The sequence below is a fragment of the Lutra lutra genome, chromosome 4 (assembly GCF_902655055.1).
Source record: "Lutra lutra chromosome 4, mLutLut1.2, whole genome shotgun sequence".
Classification (NCBI taxonomy): Eukaryota; Metazoa; Chordata; class Mammalia; order Carnivora; family Mustelidae; genus Lutra; species Lutra lutra.
The window spans coordinates 104,374,671-104,390,688 of record NC_062281.1 but is presented as its reverse complement, the minus strand read 5'-3'; the positions used below and the strand labels follow the sequence as shown (position 1 = coordinate 104,390,688).

Below are 16,018 nucleotides of genomic sequence, written 5' to 3'. Positions count from 1 at the left end.
CCTAACAGTGAGGTTGAATTCCCTTAGACATTTATTGCTCTAAGGGATTACTTGGAATTGCTGCGGTATGGGAGAAGAATGCCTGATTGCAGTGTATTTGATACTCGTATTTTATCCAAAGTGCTTTTCTCTGACAGGGTATAGCTCCTGCCACTCCCGGTCATCCAGTTTCTCGGAGCTCTGCCACAGGAGAAACACCTCAGTGGGAAGCACGTCAACAGGCATTGAAAGCATTCTAGAGCCCTGTGATGAAATTGAGCCAAAAACAGCCGAACCAAACCTTGATCTAGCCGGCAAAGAAGATACGGCTTCAGACCTGCTCACAAGGTATGCTTTCAGTTTGTATTTAAATGGAAAGAAAAAACAACTTTATTTTCATAACATAAGAAGAAGGAGAAGAAAATTTTTTACAAAATTTTTCTAGATGCCCAGTGAAGCAAGATTCTGTAGAATCTCAACTGAAGCGAGTTGATGACACCAGAGTGGATGCAGATGATATTGTGGAGAAAATACTTCAAAGTCAAGACTTCAGCCTAGATTCCAGTGCGGAAGGTGGGTGGATAACATTAAATGTGCATAGATGTCTACAACCCAGGTTTGTGTGGTCCACGTGTCCAACAGGAAAGGGACCCTACATCACACTGTTGCATGCTGGTAAAGTAAATTTCATTGCCTATGAAAATCCGAAGATGACTTTGTAGCTCATGTATTTCCAGGAAATGGATATTAAATTAGGAAAAGAATGAACTTTAGTTTAAAAACACCAATTTTAAAGGAAGGTTTTATTGTGTATGCCTCAATGTCCACCATATTTACATACCTTATGACAGATGTCTCACCTGTTTTGACATAACTGGACACAGGTACTTCACATCACTGTGTAATTTGGAGAGTTGGGTGGTGATCTTGAGATGAGAGTGAATAACAGAATCTTTTATTCCTTCCTCAGCATGTTCACTGAGGCTGAAAATTTACATGCCATCAGTTTGAAAGGTGTAATTATTCATGCTGGTGTGAATAGAGAGCAGTTAACAATGGACTTAGTTTCACCGTGTAACTGGTTGTAAAGAGAAATAATTAAACCTTACTTGTAGAAATTTATAGGAAGAGATGTCTTCTTTACTCAGTTTTAAAGAAAAATAGCTTTAGGGAAGTTGATGAGAAATAACTACCAGGATATCTTCTAGATTGCCTATTTGAAAACATGCATGTAGCTGTCTAAGTTTTTTATTTCTTTAATAAAACTGAAATGTAAAATATGAATTGAGTACAAGAGGAATATTGTTTGACAATAATCTGATAAGTGTCCCTATAACAAATATTTAAATGTGAATTACAGAAGAAGGCCTGAGGTTATTTGTGGGACCTGGGGGAAGTACAACCTTTGGCAGCCATCATCTTCCAAATAGGTATGTAGTCTGCCTTTTTCTTTTAAATGTTCTTGAGTGGAAGATGAAGGGTACAAACTTTGTATGAGACTGAGGCTAGAAAACACATACAGTGCTTCCGTGTAGAATTACAGCTCTGAGTTTTCCTTATCTTGAGTATGTTTGAAATTATATTTTATAAGTTTGTTGATTTTCTTAAATGTGTTTTTAGAATGTATTAGTAGAGGACCAGAAGAACATGGGGCAAGATGCAATGAAAAGGGATGTTTAGGGACCCCTGAATGGCTCAGTTGTTAAGTGTCTTCCTTCAGCTCAAGTCATGATCTCAGGGACCTGGAATAGAGCCCTATATCAGACTCCCTACTCAGTGGAGAGTCTGCTGCTCCCTCTGCTTGTGCACTCGTGCTCTCTCTGACAAATCAGTCCTTTGGGGAAAAAAAAAAAAAGAAGAATTCTTAATCTGATATTTTTAGAAAGAGCAAAGCAGAATTACATTCCAGTCAGTGATCTTCTCTATCGTGAGCAGTTAAACGGCCACTCAGCAGCATACACTTGGTATTAACCTTTTTTGTACTCCCCTCTTCTCCACCGTACCAGAGTCTAACATACATTCTAAAAACAGTTGTGAAAGACCAAACATCATTTTGAGAGTTAATCAGATTCAAATGAAGAAAAGGCACCTGCCAGACTTCCCATTCTGATACCTAGCCCTGCAGCAAATAGTTGTGAGCACTGATGCTCAGAACACTTGAGGAATTCTGATCTCTGCCCTGATGTGCAGCCCGGTACTCAGTATTTCCACGTAATATCTATGGAGAGTTCCAGAATAAGTCAGCGTTGGGTAGGGAGCCCCCTTGGTCAGAGACAGTTATTTTATTCTCTATTGCTCAAAACCTGAAGGAATGTCTCATTCACCAGTACTCTCATTCCAACAGTACTTGTCTTGTTCAGTACCTGCTATGTGTCCAGTATCTTGCAGGGTCCAAAAGATATGAAGGATACAGTAAATACCTAAAATCAGATGTGATAGTTAGGTAAGAAGGAGGGAATGAGGGAATAGTTCATTTGAAACTGGGGTTTTTAGAGGATGTAAGCACAATTTATAGTTTTCATTCTCTCTCGCTGACTTACTATTCATTAAATTTAGTAACTACGTATTAGGCCAAGTCATGGGTAAGGATGCAAAAGCAGAAAGACCCAGATCACCCTCAGCTAGCTTATGTTCTGAGCACATGGGGCTGGCAAATTACAGCCTATGAGCCAAGTAGGTCCACTGCCTATTTTTGCAGAAATAGTTGTATTGGAATACAGCAACACTTATTTATGTATTATCTATGGCTGCTTTGATGCTCCAGTAGCAGAACTGAGTAGTATGGAGAGATCACAATGGCCCTCAAAGCCTAAAATATTTATTATCTGACTCTTTCTCGCAGGTGAGATAGACAAATTAAAATTTATAGCAGTATAATAAGTACTATAATATAGAGAAGTAGAGGAAACAGAACAGAGATGGGACCGCACTCACACAGAGAAAACTTCCTAGAAAGTTGACACCTGAAGAGAGTCTTGGGGAGAATTAAAAAGTAAGTGGGGGGTAAACAGGTGGATATGAGGAAGACAAATTTTCCTGGTAAAAGGTTCAAATAGAAGGAACTTATAGGCATAATAATCACAATATCTAATTACATAATAGTAAATATGTAATAATTATCAATGACACTTATGGAGCATTATTTGTTTTATGCCAGGCACATATATATGTTTCATCCAGTTCTTGCATTATCTCTTTTAGTACTCACAAAGTACTATTATTAGTTTTTAAAAAGAGAAAACAAAGAGGTTAAGTTAAAGGAATTTTCCCAAAGCCTTAAAACTAATCATAGATAAAACCAAGATTCAGACTCTTATCTCTTTGAGTCCAGACATGTTTTTGGTAGCTCACCATATTCCTAGCTGGCTTGTGACTAATGAACCTACTCAGGGACTTGCCAGGGAACAGGTACTTCCGAGGAGGGGGCATGCGAAGGGAGCTGTGGAACATGGGGTTGGCAACAGTCTCAAAGCCAGGTTGTAAATGGCCTCTGTCACCATCACAAAGAGTTTATTATCCTTTTTTATCATATGTACAGTTTCATCATTCTTTGCAGAAAAGTGATCTATCAGATGGGCATTTTAGAAAACTAGCCATAATTTGTAGTGGGAGAGGGGGTGAGGAAGGGAGACAGGAGCAAGGAGAGACTAGTAGCAAAGAACAGGTAGAAAAATAACATTTATGAGGACAGTGATAAGTACGGTAGATAAACACATGTTTTTGAGTTAAAGAGTTTGGGGTCATATCCTAGCCAGACCACTTTTGGGGCCTCAGTAAATCTTTTAACTTCAATGGAATTTTAGTTACCCCTCTTGAAAAGTGGGGATAATCATGAGATTGATTTAAAGAGTAAATGACATAATATACTCAGTAAGCTCTAGCAATTATTAATTTAGGTAGAAGAATAGCAAATAATACAGCTCCAACCAAAAGGAACCAAAATAATAAATGCCCAGATAGATCTCTTCTCTAATTTCTGACTGCTCAGGGTCCCAGTCAGACTTCCACCCCTATCTGCTTTACTGATGTTATTAAACTCTGCAAGGCTTATTTTCCTCACCTGAAAAATGGGGGTGATAAATATTACCTAACTCACAGGATTTTGCTGAGGATTAAATTAGATAACTTATGTAAAGTATTTAACACAGTGCGTAACACATGGACAGCTCTCAGTATATGCTAGTTGTGTATGTTATTGTTATTCAGAGGAAAGAAAAATAATTTCTATGAGAGATAATCTAGGATCTAGGCTATAAAGGCATTCATAATTCTGGGTCCTACCCCCTTTCCAAATGAATGTTAGTAGAATCATCACCCAATGCCTGAATGCCTAAGACGATAATTAGGGGTTGAAGTAGACAATATCACATGCCACAGAAAGACTGAGGAATGTTGGAGACAGTGTATTACAGTGAAAAGAGAATGGGCCATGCATTCAGACATAGGTTTCATTCCTGGTTTAGCTGTCATGACCCAGCTTGGCTATAATCCTAACAAATTACATCTCTTACTTGCCACCAAAAAGACATATCGTTGGGGTTAACGACACAAGGTCTGGAGTTGGGCTTTCTGGGTTCAGTCCCAAGCTCCACCGAGTATCAGCCATGCATCTTCAGTAAGTTACCCCATTTCTCCCTGTCTCCTCACCTACAAACTAGTGACAATAACAGAACCTACCTCATAAGAGTTATAAGGCTAAATGAAGTGAGGTAAAACACGTAAATGACTAAAAAAAAATCTGGTATGCAGTAAACACTCAAGTACTATTATGCACAATTGAAGTTCTCTCTTGCAGAGTTGCTGGGAGATGCCCAGCACAATACTTGTATAGGTAGGCTGTCTATCACTAGCTGGTGTGTATCAGAGCAACGAATGCGCTGGCATTCAGTCTGTTCTGAGAAAGAAACTGGCAGCGCAAGATGGACCTAGAATCATTTACTCAAGTCACTGAAGAGGTAGGAGAACCATGCATACCTAGTTAGGAAAGTGAGCCCTTGAGAATGAAGAGAACGGAGCAATAAACAATAGAGATGTGGGAGGAATATCCCCAGTAATACCTTGAAGCCTGTGGATGCAGCCTGACCAGCTCAGGGATACCTACAGACGTTGCAGGGTTGCATCTCCTTGCTTGCCTCTGAGACATTTAGTTGCTGACAAAAAGTCTGCTTTCAGTTGGTTCTGTTCCTCGATGTGATTTATCTTTCGTCTCTGGCCATTTTTAAGATTTTATCACTGGTTCTTAGCAGTTTGGTTATGATGCGCCTTGGTGCGTTTTTCTTGTGTTTATTCTGCTTGGGGTTCATTGAGCTTATGCATCTGTGGTTTACAGTTTTCCTCAAGTTTGGAAGTTCTCCAGCCATTATTTTTACCTGCCCCTCCTTCTGTTATCCTCACCTACAGATTCTAGCCCCCAGCCTCCCCGAGCTCTGACCCCTGACCCCTGCTCTCAGAAAGACCACTTGCTTGTGTTTGGGTTCTCCTTGCACTGCATGCTGGAAGGACCCTGAAGGAAACCTCTTTGGGCTTTCTTCACTGAGTTCCATTCTCTTAGGACCAGTCCTGTACTGCCTATTGTCCAGTGTGTGAAACTATTGTTTTACATGTGCTGTAAAAAGTTTTCTAGTTATTTAAAGCAGGAGGGAAAGTCTGATTCCTGTTACTCCATCATTGCCAGAGTACAACTATTTTAGGGCCTCTGAAAGCCAGTGTGCAGGGGCGGCACTCAGCAAGGTCCCTTCAAATTCTGAATTTCTTTAGCTGTGAATGAGTGTTCACTGGTGTTCTATTGAGAATGTTCCTGTTTCTTCTGCAGAATGAATCTATAAGAACAAGACCTCTGAGCAGTCAACTGGAAAGTCCAATTCAGTCCACAGTGGGCTGGTAACCAGTACCTCTCTCCCATTGTTTAGAATTTCCTCTTAAAATTCCATGTGGGAAGAGACCAGTCATGGTGGTTGCTTCTGGTCTTACTGATCTCAGGCATACTCAGAGTGAAATGGTCAGGTAGTGTAGCCCCTGGTATCTTGACACAGGAGGAGATGGGTACTAGTGATAACTTTAAGCAATAATACCGTCCCCTCCATGCAACAGCACCTCTTCAGCTCCCCTCCTGTTTACTTAGGAGGGCTCAAAGTTCCTCACCTAAAAATAAACTGAGTTGCCATCAAAAGACCCTGCTTGGGGTGCCTGGGTGGCTCAGCGGGTTAAGCCTCTGCCTTCGGCTCAGGTCATGATCTCAGGGTCCTGGGATCGAGGCCGGCATCGGGCTCTCTGCTCAGCAGGGAACCTGCTTCCCTTCCTCTCTCTGCCTGCCTCTCTGCCTACTTGTGATCTCTGTCTGTCAAATAAATAAATAAATAAATCTTTAAAAAAAAAAAGACCCTGCTTTTATGGGCTTGTAGAAAACCTTTATCTTCCCAGATGAAGAAACAATAGAAGGAGCATGTGTGTTCATTCCATTATAACACAGGGCCAAGATACTAGGTGCATCAGCAATAAAAAAACCTTCTGTTGATGAGGCCATTATTTCATTTAAATACTTGTTTTTGTCATAAAGCTTGCAAGTTTTAAGTTTTTAGCATTCTCCACATTTCATTCATAGAGGTCAGTCAGTACCTGGAAGGTCAGGGCAAAGGCTAAGCTGCTATAGCAAAGATAACCAGAAATACAATGGCCAGGCTGATGAGACTGCTAGGCCTCAAAAAGTAATTCAGGGACCCAAGACCCCTCCGTTTTGCCCTTCATCATCATCCCTACCTGTTGTCAAACTTGGATGGCTACCAGTCCAGAGCAAGCAATTTCTCTTTATGAGACAGAAGTTGACACATCCCCACTCATGTTCCATGGAGGGAGGAACTGAGTCTCATGCCAATACCTGTCAACATAGGAGTTTAGGAAATGTAGCCTCTAGCTGAGATGTCTATACAGCCTGTAGCTAGAACCATGAAGGAGAGGATAGATTTAGGGGGACAACTAGCAGTATGCCAAGCCAAGGTAATGAAGAAATAAACCCCTCTTCCAGATCACTTCATTTTAGGGGCACCTGGGTGGCTCATTCGGTTGAACATCCAACTTTTGATTTTGTCTCAGGTCATGATCTCAAGGTTGTGGAATCAAACCTCTGTGCTCAAGAGGAAGTCTGCTTCTTTGTCCCTCATTCTCTCCCCACCCTTTTCCCTCCACCCCTCCCCCTGCTCTCCTGCACTCTAACAAATAAATAAACAAATAATTCTTTTTAAAAAAATCATTTCACTCTAAATCCGTATTACACTGGTACAGTCTACATCACTGACCACGTATAAAGACATCAGCCTGGGGCACCTGGCGGACTCATTAGCTTAAGTGTCTGCCTTCAGCTCAGGTCATGGTGTCAGGGTCCTGGGATCAAAGCCCACATTGGGCTCCCTTGCTCAGTGGGAAGTCTGTGTCTCCCTCTGCCTCTGCCTCTCCTCCTGCTTGTGCTTGCTTTCTCTCAAATAAATGAAATCTTTAAAAAAAAAAAAAAAAGGAAAATAAAAACATTAGCATGTTAACTAAAAGAATTCTTGCATTTTCTAGAAAGGTACATTAAGACACCACACACTAGAAACAGTCACCTGTTAACTCTGCAAGGCCTGGGTAAATTGCCAGTCAGTATATACTCTTGGATGAGACTGGTTTATATATATATATATATATATATATATATATATGTGTGTGTGTGTGTGTGTGTGTGTGTGTGTATAAACATTTTTCAAGAAGAAATTTATTGGCACAGGTTAAGATTTAGGAATAATACTAGATTACCACAGGAATAAGCATGACTAGACCATTCCAATGTACTGATGATAAACATTTACTATTTCAAGTACTCTCTAACTGTGATCTCTTTAAACTGTGTGGAAATCAAATCTAGTAGAAAATGCCTAGTGCACTGTTTCTATGAGGGCAAGGTTCACTAGAACAGTTTTAAGCATCATAGCTCAAGACCTTGAAGTGGTTTTTTTCTCCCTTCCTGTCATAGAATCGGGTCTGGAGCTTATGAGCAAGTCGTGATCAAACGCTAGCAGTCGGACTCCTGAACTGGAGCTTCCCTGGGGCTCTGAGACATGGGCAGTCAAGCTGTCGAGGCACCTCATTCAAGCACGTTCCTCTGTTAAAATGAAAGCCATCACTGATTTCTTCTCGGAAAGTGCCCGCCACCATCCTGTCCCACCCACCGAAAGGGAACATCAGAACTGGAGCACCCATGGGCTGGGCCACGTGTCGATAGTGGCACACGGCTTCTGCGGTCACTGCACAGGATAATGAAAGGCCTACTTTTCCTTTCAGAACAGCCAGGTGGGGAAGGCAGCGCTATACACCCGAGTATACCGAGTTCTGTATGACGTATAAAACCTGCAGCAGAGGTGTTCAACAGGTTTGGGCTCTAATTATATCATTTTAATGTTCCGGGAGGTAATAAGTGAATCATCTGAATCCTATAAATTCTGTCAAAATAGTTATAATCTCTTAAGGAAATCTTCCATGTTCTATCCTACCTACAGTATTGTACTGCTTATTAACTCTTCTTGATTGAATCACTGATATAAAGTTTGGGTTTTCGTGTGTGGGGGAAAATGTTATACTACAACTTAAACGTGTAGAGTGCTTAATTCTCACTGTATCCGTCACAAATGGAGTGTGTTTAAGTCTGAGATATGTGAATGAGTGTAATGCCATTATTATGCAACACGTATTGTTACTAGTTAATGTTAGATGAGCTGCAGAACTCCTACTAGCACTATAGCTGAGATTCAAGGTAAGTTTCATATTTAATAGGTTAGGCTCCCATAAGGCACCTTAATAGCTGTTCTAACTGAATACTATCTGCTGGTTTCAGGAGTCAGAATTCAGGACAGGAGGAAAATTGTAGCATGGTCAGAAACAGTGGCCTTTTCTGTGTTAAGTTCAGACTTATATCTGAAACTGAAAATTATTCTAAGAAGGTGGCAGATAAAACCGGGGACAGCTGCTTGACATTACTGACATGGACTCGTGGTTTCCTATTTTAAACTCCCCGCCGGGGGATACTATGGTTTTTTTCTTTACTGTAACAGTAGTTGTTTTGAGACAGTAGGCTATGACATAATCCAATATAGCTTTAAAAGTAAGAATATCTACTCTGGATGCAGTTTAACAAGCTCAGCAGACAGACCATCTTTTTTATCAGATGGGAAGTTTTTCTGGTCTTAACAAGTTTTAATGTTCTTGAAGTCACTCAGTCACTGAAGAAAAATGCAGATTCCCTAGAACCAGTAATTCCCAGTCCTTCCTTTCAAAAGCGTGTCCAGAAAAAAACACGATATGTTAGAATAACTTTGGCCTAGATGAACCATTTTTGTGTTGGCAAAGTAAGGGGAAAATATATTAAGAAAATTATTTCAATGTCCAAATGTAGAGCTTTGGAAAATTTTGAGTAGTTCCTGTTAGGGTTTTAGGTTTTTTAACATTTCAAGGATTAGGTATTCTACATTAATCTGGTTCTAATACAAACAGATATTTTTTAAAAGATGAAACCCCATGTTGGAATCTTTCGAATGTTGAGAGAGAGCTTGAGTCATTAGTAATACTTTTGTTATTTTGGCAGGAAGAAAATTGACCTGACCATTTTAGTCTAACCAAGGAAACCGTTGGCTTAAGTGGTAAAGACTTGTTGTTCTCTGTGATTAACAAAGGAGCTGATCCATCCATATATATTATTGGGGGGGGAACTCAAAGTTTTTAATAGAGATATGAAACTAGTGTTTACAAATATTTATGACATGTTTTAAGAACATATTTTTCTATTTTTAAAATATTACTTCTAGGCTATATTTTTTATTGGCACTTATGCAAATAATTTTGCCATTTTGAAAATGATAAAAACTATTGACTGTAAGTGAGGTTCAGTGAGGACATTCTTCAGTATGTAAAAGGTCCTGTAATTCAGACATTGCCCATCTTATCCTTGCCTGCCCTCGGCCTGATACCTTTATACGAGACTGGCTCTCAGTATTTAAAACGATATAGAATTATTTTTAAAAAACAAAATGTGGAGATCTTGAAAAGCATAAAAATCTTGCCTCTGTAATTTTAGCAGCCACCAGATACATCTTGATTTATGTAGTAGAAAATAATTTTAATAGAAACATTGATGAGGGAAAAGTCAGCACAAGTCTGGATTCATTTTTTGTGTGGCATTGGTGGGCATACTTTGCAATCACATTTATTTGCAGTCCTCTGGAAATATTTGTTAAAATTTGCTTAAATGTCTGCCTTACTTCTCCGTTTTTTCATAGAGCATGTACTGTGTAGCTATATTTTGACAATGTAGCTATTTTTAAAAATTGCTTTTTAAATACCAAGTGCACTTTTGGTTCCATTTGGAGTTGAGAAAATTTTGGATTCGAAAAATTAGATCTTAATATTGGTCTTTAAATATTAAAGTCAAATTTCAGATCACCCAGTCTTGGAGAATTTGCAAATCTATAACATTGTCTTTGTCTAATCCTATCCTAGAGAAGGATTAATGGTATATTAAAGTTATTTATTTGTGGTCAGATAAGGAAGTCTCAAATCTTCTGTTTGGGGGAAATACAGAGGCCAGTCAGAAGCCCACTTCCTGTGACTGGAGCTGGTAACTGAGACTAGAGGATGTCAGGAGTAGCATGGGCAAAGCAGCCCTGGGCTATCAGTTTGCATTTTGATGGTTGACTCCCCTTTGTGGTGTGGAAGGCTTCCATATTCAGCAACTGTAGTGGAATAGTACTTATCTGAGAAAGTCTTGACGAAGAATCCCAAGGTCCACCACTTAGCCTATGTGTTACTAAAAGGAAAACAAATCTTCAGCTAACCTCCAACCAAAGCATAAGACATCCAGAAGTGAGTTTAGTAATTTTAGACTGAGATTGCCACGTCAACTAGACCACTTTGCAAACTCAAGCTAACAGTATTAAGTATTTAAGTACTCTGAAGTGTCAGGCTACGTTAAGACTTTAATAATGCTTAAAAGGCTTATATGATGGGGTTGCATTTTATTTTAACAGGTCTAACTGGGACTGTTCAGAAATTATACTCAGCCATTTCTCTTAGATGGTACGTCATGTGAATATATTCAAGTACTGTAATTGAAATTATTAATGCCCATGTCTGTGTTGGCTTAGGTACTATGCATAACTTTAATAGCGGAGATGTTTAAAAATATAAAGTCTAAAAATATAAAGGATGAAGTAAGTTTAAAGACTACTCTGGAAATTAAGGCCTTATTACCTTATATACGTGATTTTTCCTAAGAGAATATATACACAGTGTATTTTAAATAGTGATGTGAGTGGTCTCTAGCTACTCCTTCTATGACAAGGCTGGCAAATTTTTTATTATTTACGACAATGTAGTCTGCATTTACAAGTGTTTACATTCATCATATATATATATATATATATATATATATATATATATATATAAAACAAAATTCTCTGATATTCATTGACCAAATCCCATGCAGAGGAATACTTAGGATATATTGTTTGATTGTTTTTTGGAAATACATCTTATTCTGGAAGTTGATACAACTTGTGGGTAATCATGTAAATGTTTATGAAAAAAAATTGTTATGGAAGTGATTCCATTAGTATTGTTCTAATACTTGGAAAATGACCTTCATATTTATATATTTGTTTTACTGTACAAATTATAAATCCCAGAAATTTTTTTTACAAAAAAATTTATTGTATTTGTAATAATGTAAAGGTGAATCTTATACCTGTTCAATAAAAATCATCTTAAACTTTATAATGTGTATACTTTAAAATGTCAGTTTAAGGTTCTGTCAGAAATTGGTCAGATTCTCTCCAAGGTAAGAAAAGAGAAGTGAAAGGATCCCTCTAACTTCTTCCTCACAGTTTCCCCTCATTACTGGGTGGTGTAACACAGTCTTAAAATCCTCCAGTGAAAGACCCTTCTTTTGAACTGAGTTTCACCCTCCAGTGGTTGGGGGGAACATGGGCTCTAGAGTCAGACAGACCTGAGTCTGAATTCAGGCTCCCTTCTGAACCTGTTTCTAATTGAGGATGGAGATACTACTAATTCTTCTGGGTTAAGCGCAAGCACCCATGAACTATTAGGAATATAGCATGTTAAGCACTCCTCTGTCGAGCCAAAATTTGCCTTTGTGCAGCACCTGCATACATAATACCTTCATTCTAGTGTTAGACACAGAGAATATGGTCAACAAATATGCCACTATTAGAGGGTAAGATCCTCACGTAACTGATGCTCAGTGCTACCACTGTCCAGGCTCTTCCTTCGACTAGGTCCTCACAGAGGAACAACAGTGCCGGCACATTCCTTCTGCTGGTAACTATAATTACAGTAGCAATGTAAAGAACCATGGTTCAGTATGGGTTTGAGCCCACATCTCTCTGCAGATTGCCATGGCTTTCCTGGACAGTGCAGATAATGAAAGATGGTGTGCGCTAAGCAGAAAGACCCTGTAGGATGGGGATAACCTCGTGCCAGATCACAGCAGAAGCCAGCAGGGCCCTCAGATATACCCTTATGCTCCCTTCCCCCACATCTCAGGCATGGAGTCCCCAGGCTCAGCCTTGTGACTTACCCTTCCTCAACACCCAGTGTTTTCTCTCCCACCCTCCCTCTCTCCGACTTCCCTCACCACATTTTGCTCCTTCATTCCTGTACCTATATATCACATACCTGGTATAGACAAATCTTTCTTTACATCTGCATGATAAGAAATATTTGGTGGACTTAATCTATCCCACATTACAAGAATTTAGGAAGTAAACAGAAAAGGCTTACATTTGAACATTCCCTGAGTCAATGACATCTATTCCATATGGCCCACGTGACAAGGAAACAAACGTTAGAGATTTTCCTGCCTGAATTTAGACCCCATTCCTATGCACTTGATTTCTCCTTAACCATTTCCCTTAAGCTGACTTCAGCAGTAGATCTTTAAACCATTTAGAGATTTCCAAGTGTAATTGCACAAAGCTTCAAGTTATTTTGCACTTATTTGTACCGGGGAGTTCTCGGAGTGCAATTCCCTGTAAGTGGGGAAAGTGTGCCACCTTGTGGTATTTATTAATTCAAGTAATTTGGTTAGACTTTCTCCCAAGTGACCCTTCTTTCCCAGTAGTCTACGGAATGAAGACAAAGGAAAAATACTTTTTTCATTACTAATTCTTTTAAGTAAACTCCCTGCCGACCATGGGGCTCAAGCTTATAACCCCCAGAGCAAGAGTCCAACGCTCTAACGACTGAGCCTGCCAGGTACCCCTTTTCAATACTAACTTTACGTAATTTGAAATACTTGGAAAAAAAGATTTTGAAACATCAGACTTTTACCCTACTTAAGTAAACTGATTTTCCTTTAATGTGGAATTAATAAGACTGTCAGCTCCCTTCTGTGTGGATTCCTGCTAGAAAGGACTGGGTGGTCAGCGCAATAAATGGCTTCCAGAGGGAGGAGGTTAGACGAAGATAGCAGCGGAGTAACAGAGCCTTTTCAACAAACACAAAGAATCTGACTGGGTCAAGGCTAAGGTACAGGAGTAGGGAGCAATGCGATGTTTCAGGGAAAGACCATAAGATGCTCAGAGCTTAATTTGACTAATTCCAGCAGGAGTCACACAGGAGGATGAAAAGGAGTAGAGATGAATGGCAGCAATGCCGGTGAAGGAGTCCACATAAACGTGACCAGCACATAAAGGGCCCGACAGGTAAATGGACAGAGTGTTGGTGGGTGATTTCCAAATGATCTGTATAAAAAGCATGGCATGCTGTGGTCTTCAAAAACTAATTGCAAAAGAGGTGAAACGTTTACTGTACCAATTTATGAACTCTGGCTCCTCTAGCTTGTTTTGCTAGACCTTGGGAAAACCTGTAATTTTTCCCTATTTCGGGATATTCCCAAAGATGGGCATCTTATACTGGGAGAAAGTATGTTAGCCATAGTGAACACCCTGCATCCTTGAAGGTACGTCTCAAGATTCTAGCTTGCATCATGCTCCTCCCTGACGTCCTGTCAGCAGCTGAACCCACAGGACTCGGTGTTAACTATTTCATTAACATTCAGTGCAGTGAAATTCCTTGGAGCAATGACATCTTAAGTGTTTTGAGGCCTTTTGTTTACAAAGCCTGTGGTCCATTCCAAGGGTTTTCCTAGAAAAAGAAACAATCCACCCTCTAAAAAAATGCACTGGTTCGGGGCGCCTGGGTGGCTCAGTGGGTTAAAGCCTCTGCCTTCGGCTTGGGTCATGATCCCAGGGTCCTGGGATCGAGCCCCACATCCGGCTCTCTGCTCAGCCGGGAGCCTGCATCCTCCTCTCTCTCTGTCTGCCTCTCTGCCTACTTGTGATCTCTATCAAATGAATAAATAAAATCTAAAAAAAAAAAAAAAATGCACTGGTTCTCGCAAAACTGGAATCTACTTGTAGTTCCAGTTATTGTGAACCAAAGAACTTTTGGTGTCTCTAAGGAGTGCGATGGGATGGTGTACAGACGGTTAGGGACACTTGTGTTGTCCTTAGCAGTCTGGACTTTTTTTTAGCATAACAAGAAACAATTGATTAAACATTTTAATTTTTTTAAAGATTCTACTTGAGAGTGCATAAACAAGGGGTAGGGACAGAGGGAGAGGGAGAAGCAGCAGGCTCTTTGCTGAGCAGGGAGCCCGATCTGGGGCTTGACCCCAGCACCCTGAGATCATGACCTGAGCTGAAGGCAGATGCTTAACCAACTGAGCCACCAAAGGTGCCCCAAGAAAAGTGATTAAAATGAATACAATAGGTGAAAATGAATTTATAAAATATACTGCTAGTGATGAAGCTCATCAAAAAAATTGTCGATCATGTATGTAAAATAATTAGTATCAGAAAATAAATTATAGTCCACTGGAATTCTATGAGGAATGGTGGACAGGGCTGTTCTCTTCAAGAAAGTATTGAATGAGGGGCAGGGAGTTTCACGAAGATGGTGTTTGGGGGCAGGTCTAAGGAAAAAGCATAATAAAGATTATAAAGCTTACTTTAAGGTCTATATAGTTCTGAATTATCTTCTTTACAGTATTACTTTAACAGTTTTTGAAGATTATATAAGTGAGTTTACAGTTTTTAATTGGCAGGGCTGTTCTTTTGGGTTCTGGAGGGAGACTAGAGGTAAGATAGAAACCACCTTCCTCATGAAGATTTCAAGCCCCTTAATAACAAGTTTTAGCCAGAGCTTTCAACTTCTTTCTTATTCTGCTTCCTGTTGCTCACCAGTCTTTGAAACCAAAGGCTTCTCAAACCAGTATTTAGCACTGTTTATTTAACAGAAAATTTGTTTTACCTAACATACATAATAAGGGACACATACACAGGCAGGAGTTCCTCTATAGGAAAGCAAAGGGAAGCTTCTTAAGGACTTTTAAACATCTCCCCCAGAAAGGGCAGCCTACATGGAGGAAAAGAATGTATTGATCACAAAGCAGGATTCAAAATTTTAAAATTCCCTCATGTCTCCTTTCACAGGAAGCTGCTAGAAAATAGAGTAAGGATGAAGAGGAGGTGGCCATCCAACACTGCCCCCTGGGGGATGGGTTTTACTTGAGCCGGGGAATGCACTGGGAGGTGAAGTAAAAGGGAGAGCAGCTAGCAGTCTGAACAGTGACTGGGGTCCCTGGGTGGCTCAGTGTGTGAATTGGCTGCCTTTAGCTCAGGTCATGATCCCATAGTCCTGGGATCAAGCCCCAGGTCAGGCTTCCTGCTCAGTGAGGAGCCTGCTTCTCCCTCTCCTCTCCCCCCTTTACTTTCATTATCTCTGAAAATATTTTAAAATTTGAGATACTGAGAACATAAGCTGGGGCGGGGGTGGTGTGCAGAGAGCGAGAGCCTGATGCAGGACTCCATTCCAAGACCCTGGGATCGTGACCTGAGCCAACAGGAGACGTTTAACACACTGAGCCACTCAGTGCCCCTCAAAAAGAGTGGCTGGAGAGAACTAGTCTATTTCAGCAGGTCCTACACTGAGATACCTGAAA

At 40.1% G+C, this 16,018-nt stretch overlaps 1 protein-coding gene across 1 annotated transcript in view; it reads left to right on the top strand.

The window, feature by feature from the left end:
• The window catches only part of EEIG2 (EEIG family member 2), a 91,847-nt gene extending 80,434 nt beyond the window's left edge, over window positions 1–11,413 (top strand). The window contains exons 8-11 of the mRNA XM_047726715.1: window positions 138–327; window positions 425–552; window positions 1,340–1,409; window positions 7,982–11,413. Coding sequence (XP_047582671.1) covers window positions 138–327; window positions 425–552; window positions 1,340–1,409; window positions 7,982–8,024 — 431 coding nt within the window. The 3' untranslated portion in view covers window positions 8,025–11,413. The remainder of the gene's footprint in view (window positions 1–137; window positions 328–424; window positions 553–1,339; window positions 1,410–7,981) is intronic.
• Window positions 11,414–16,018: the final 4,605 nt, after the last annotated feature.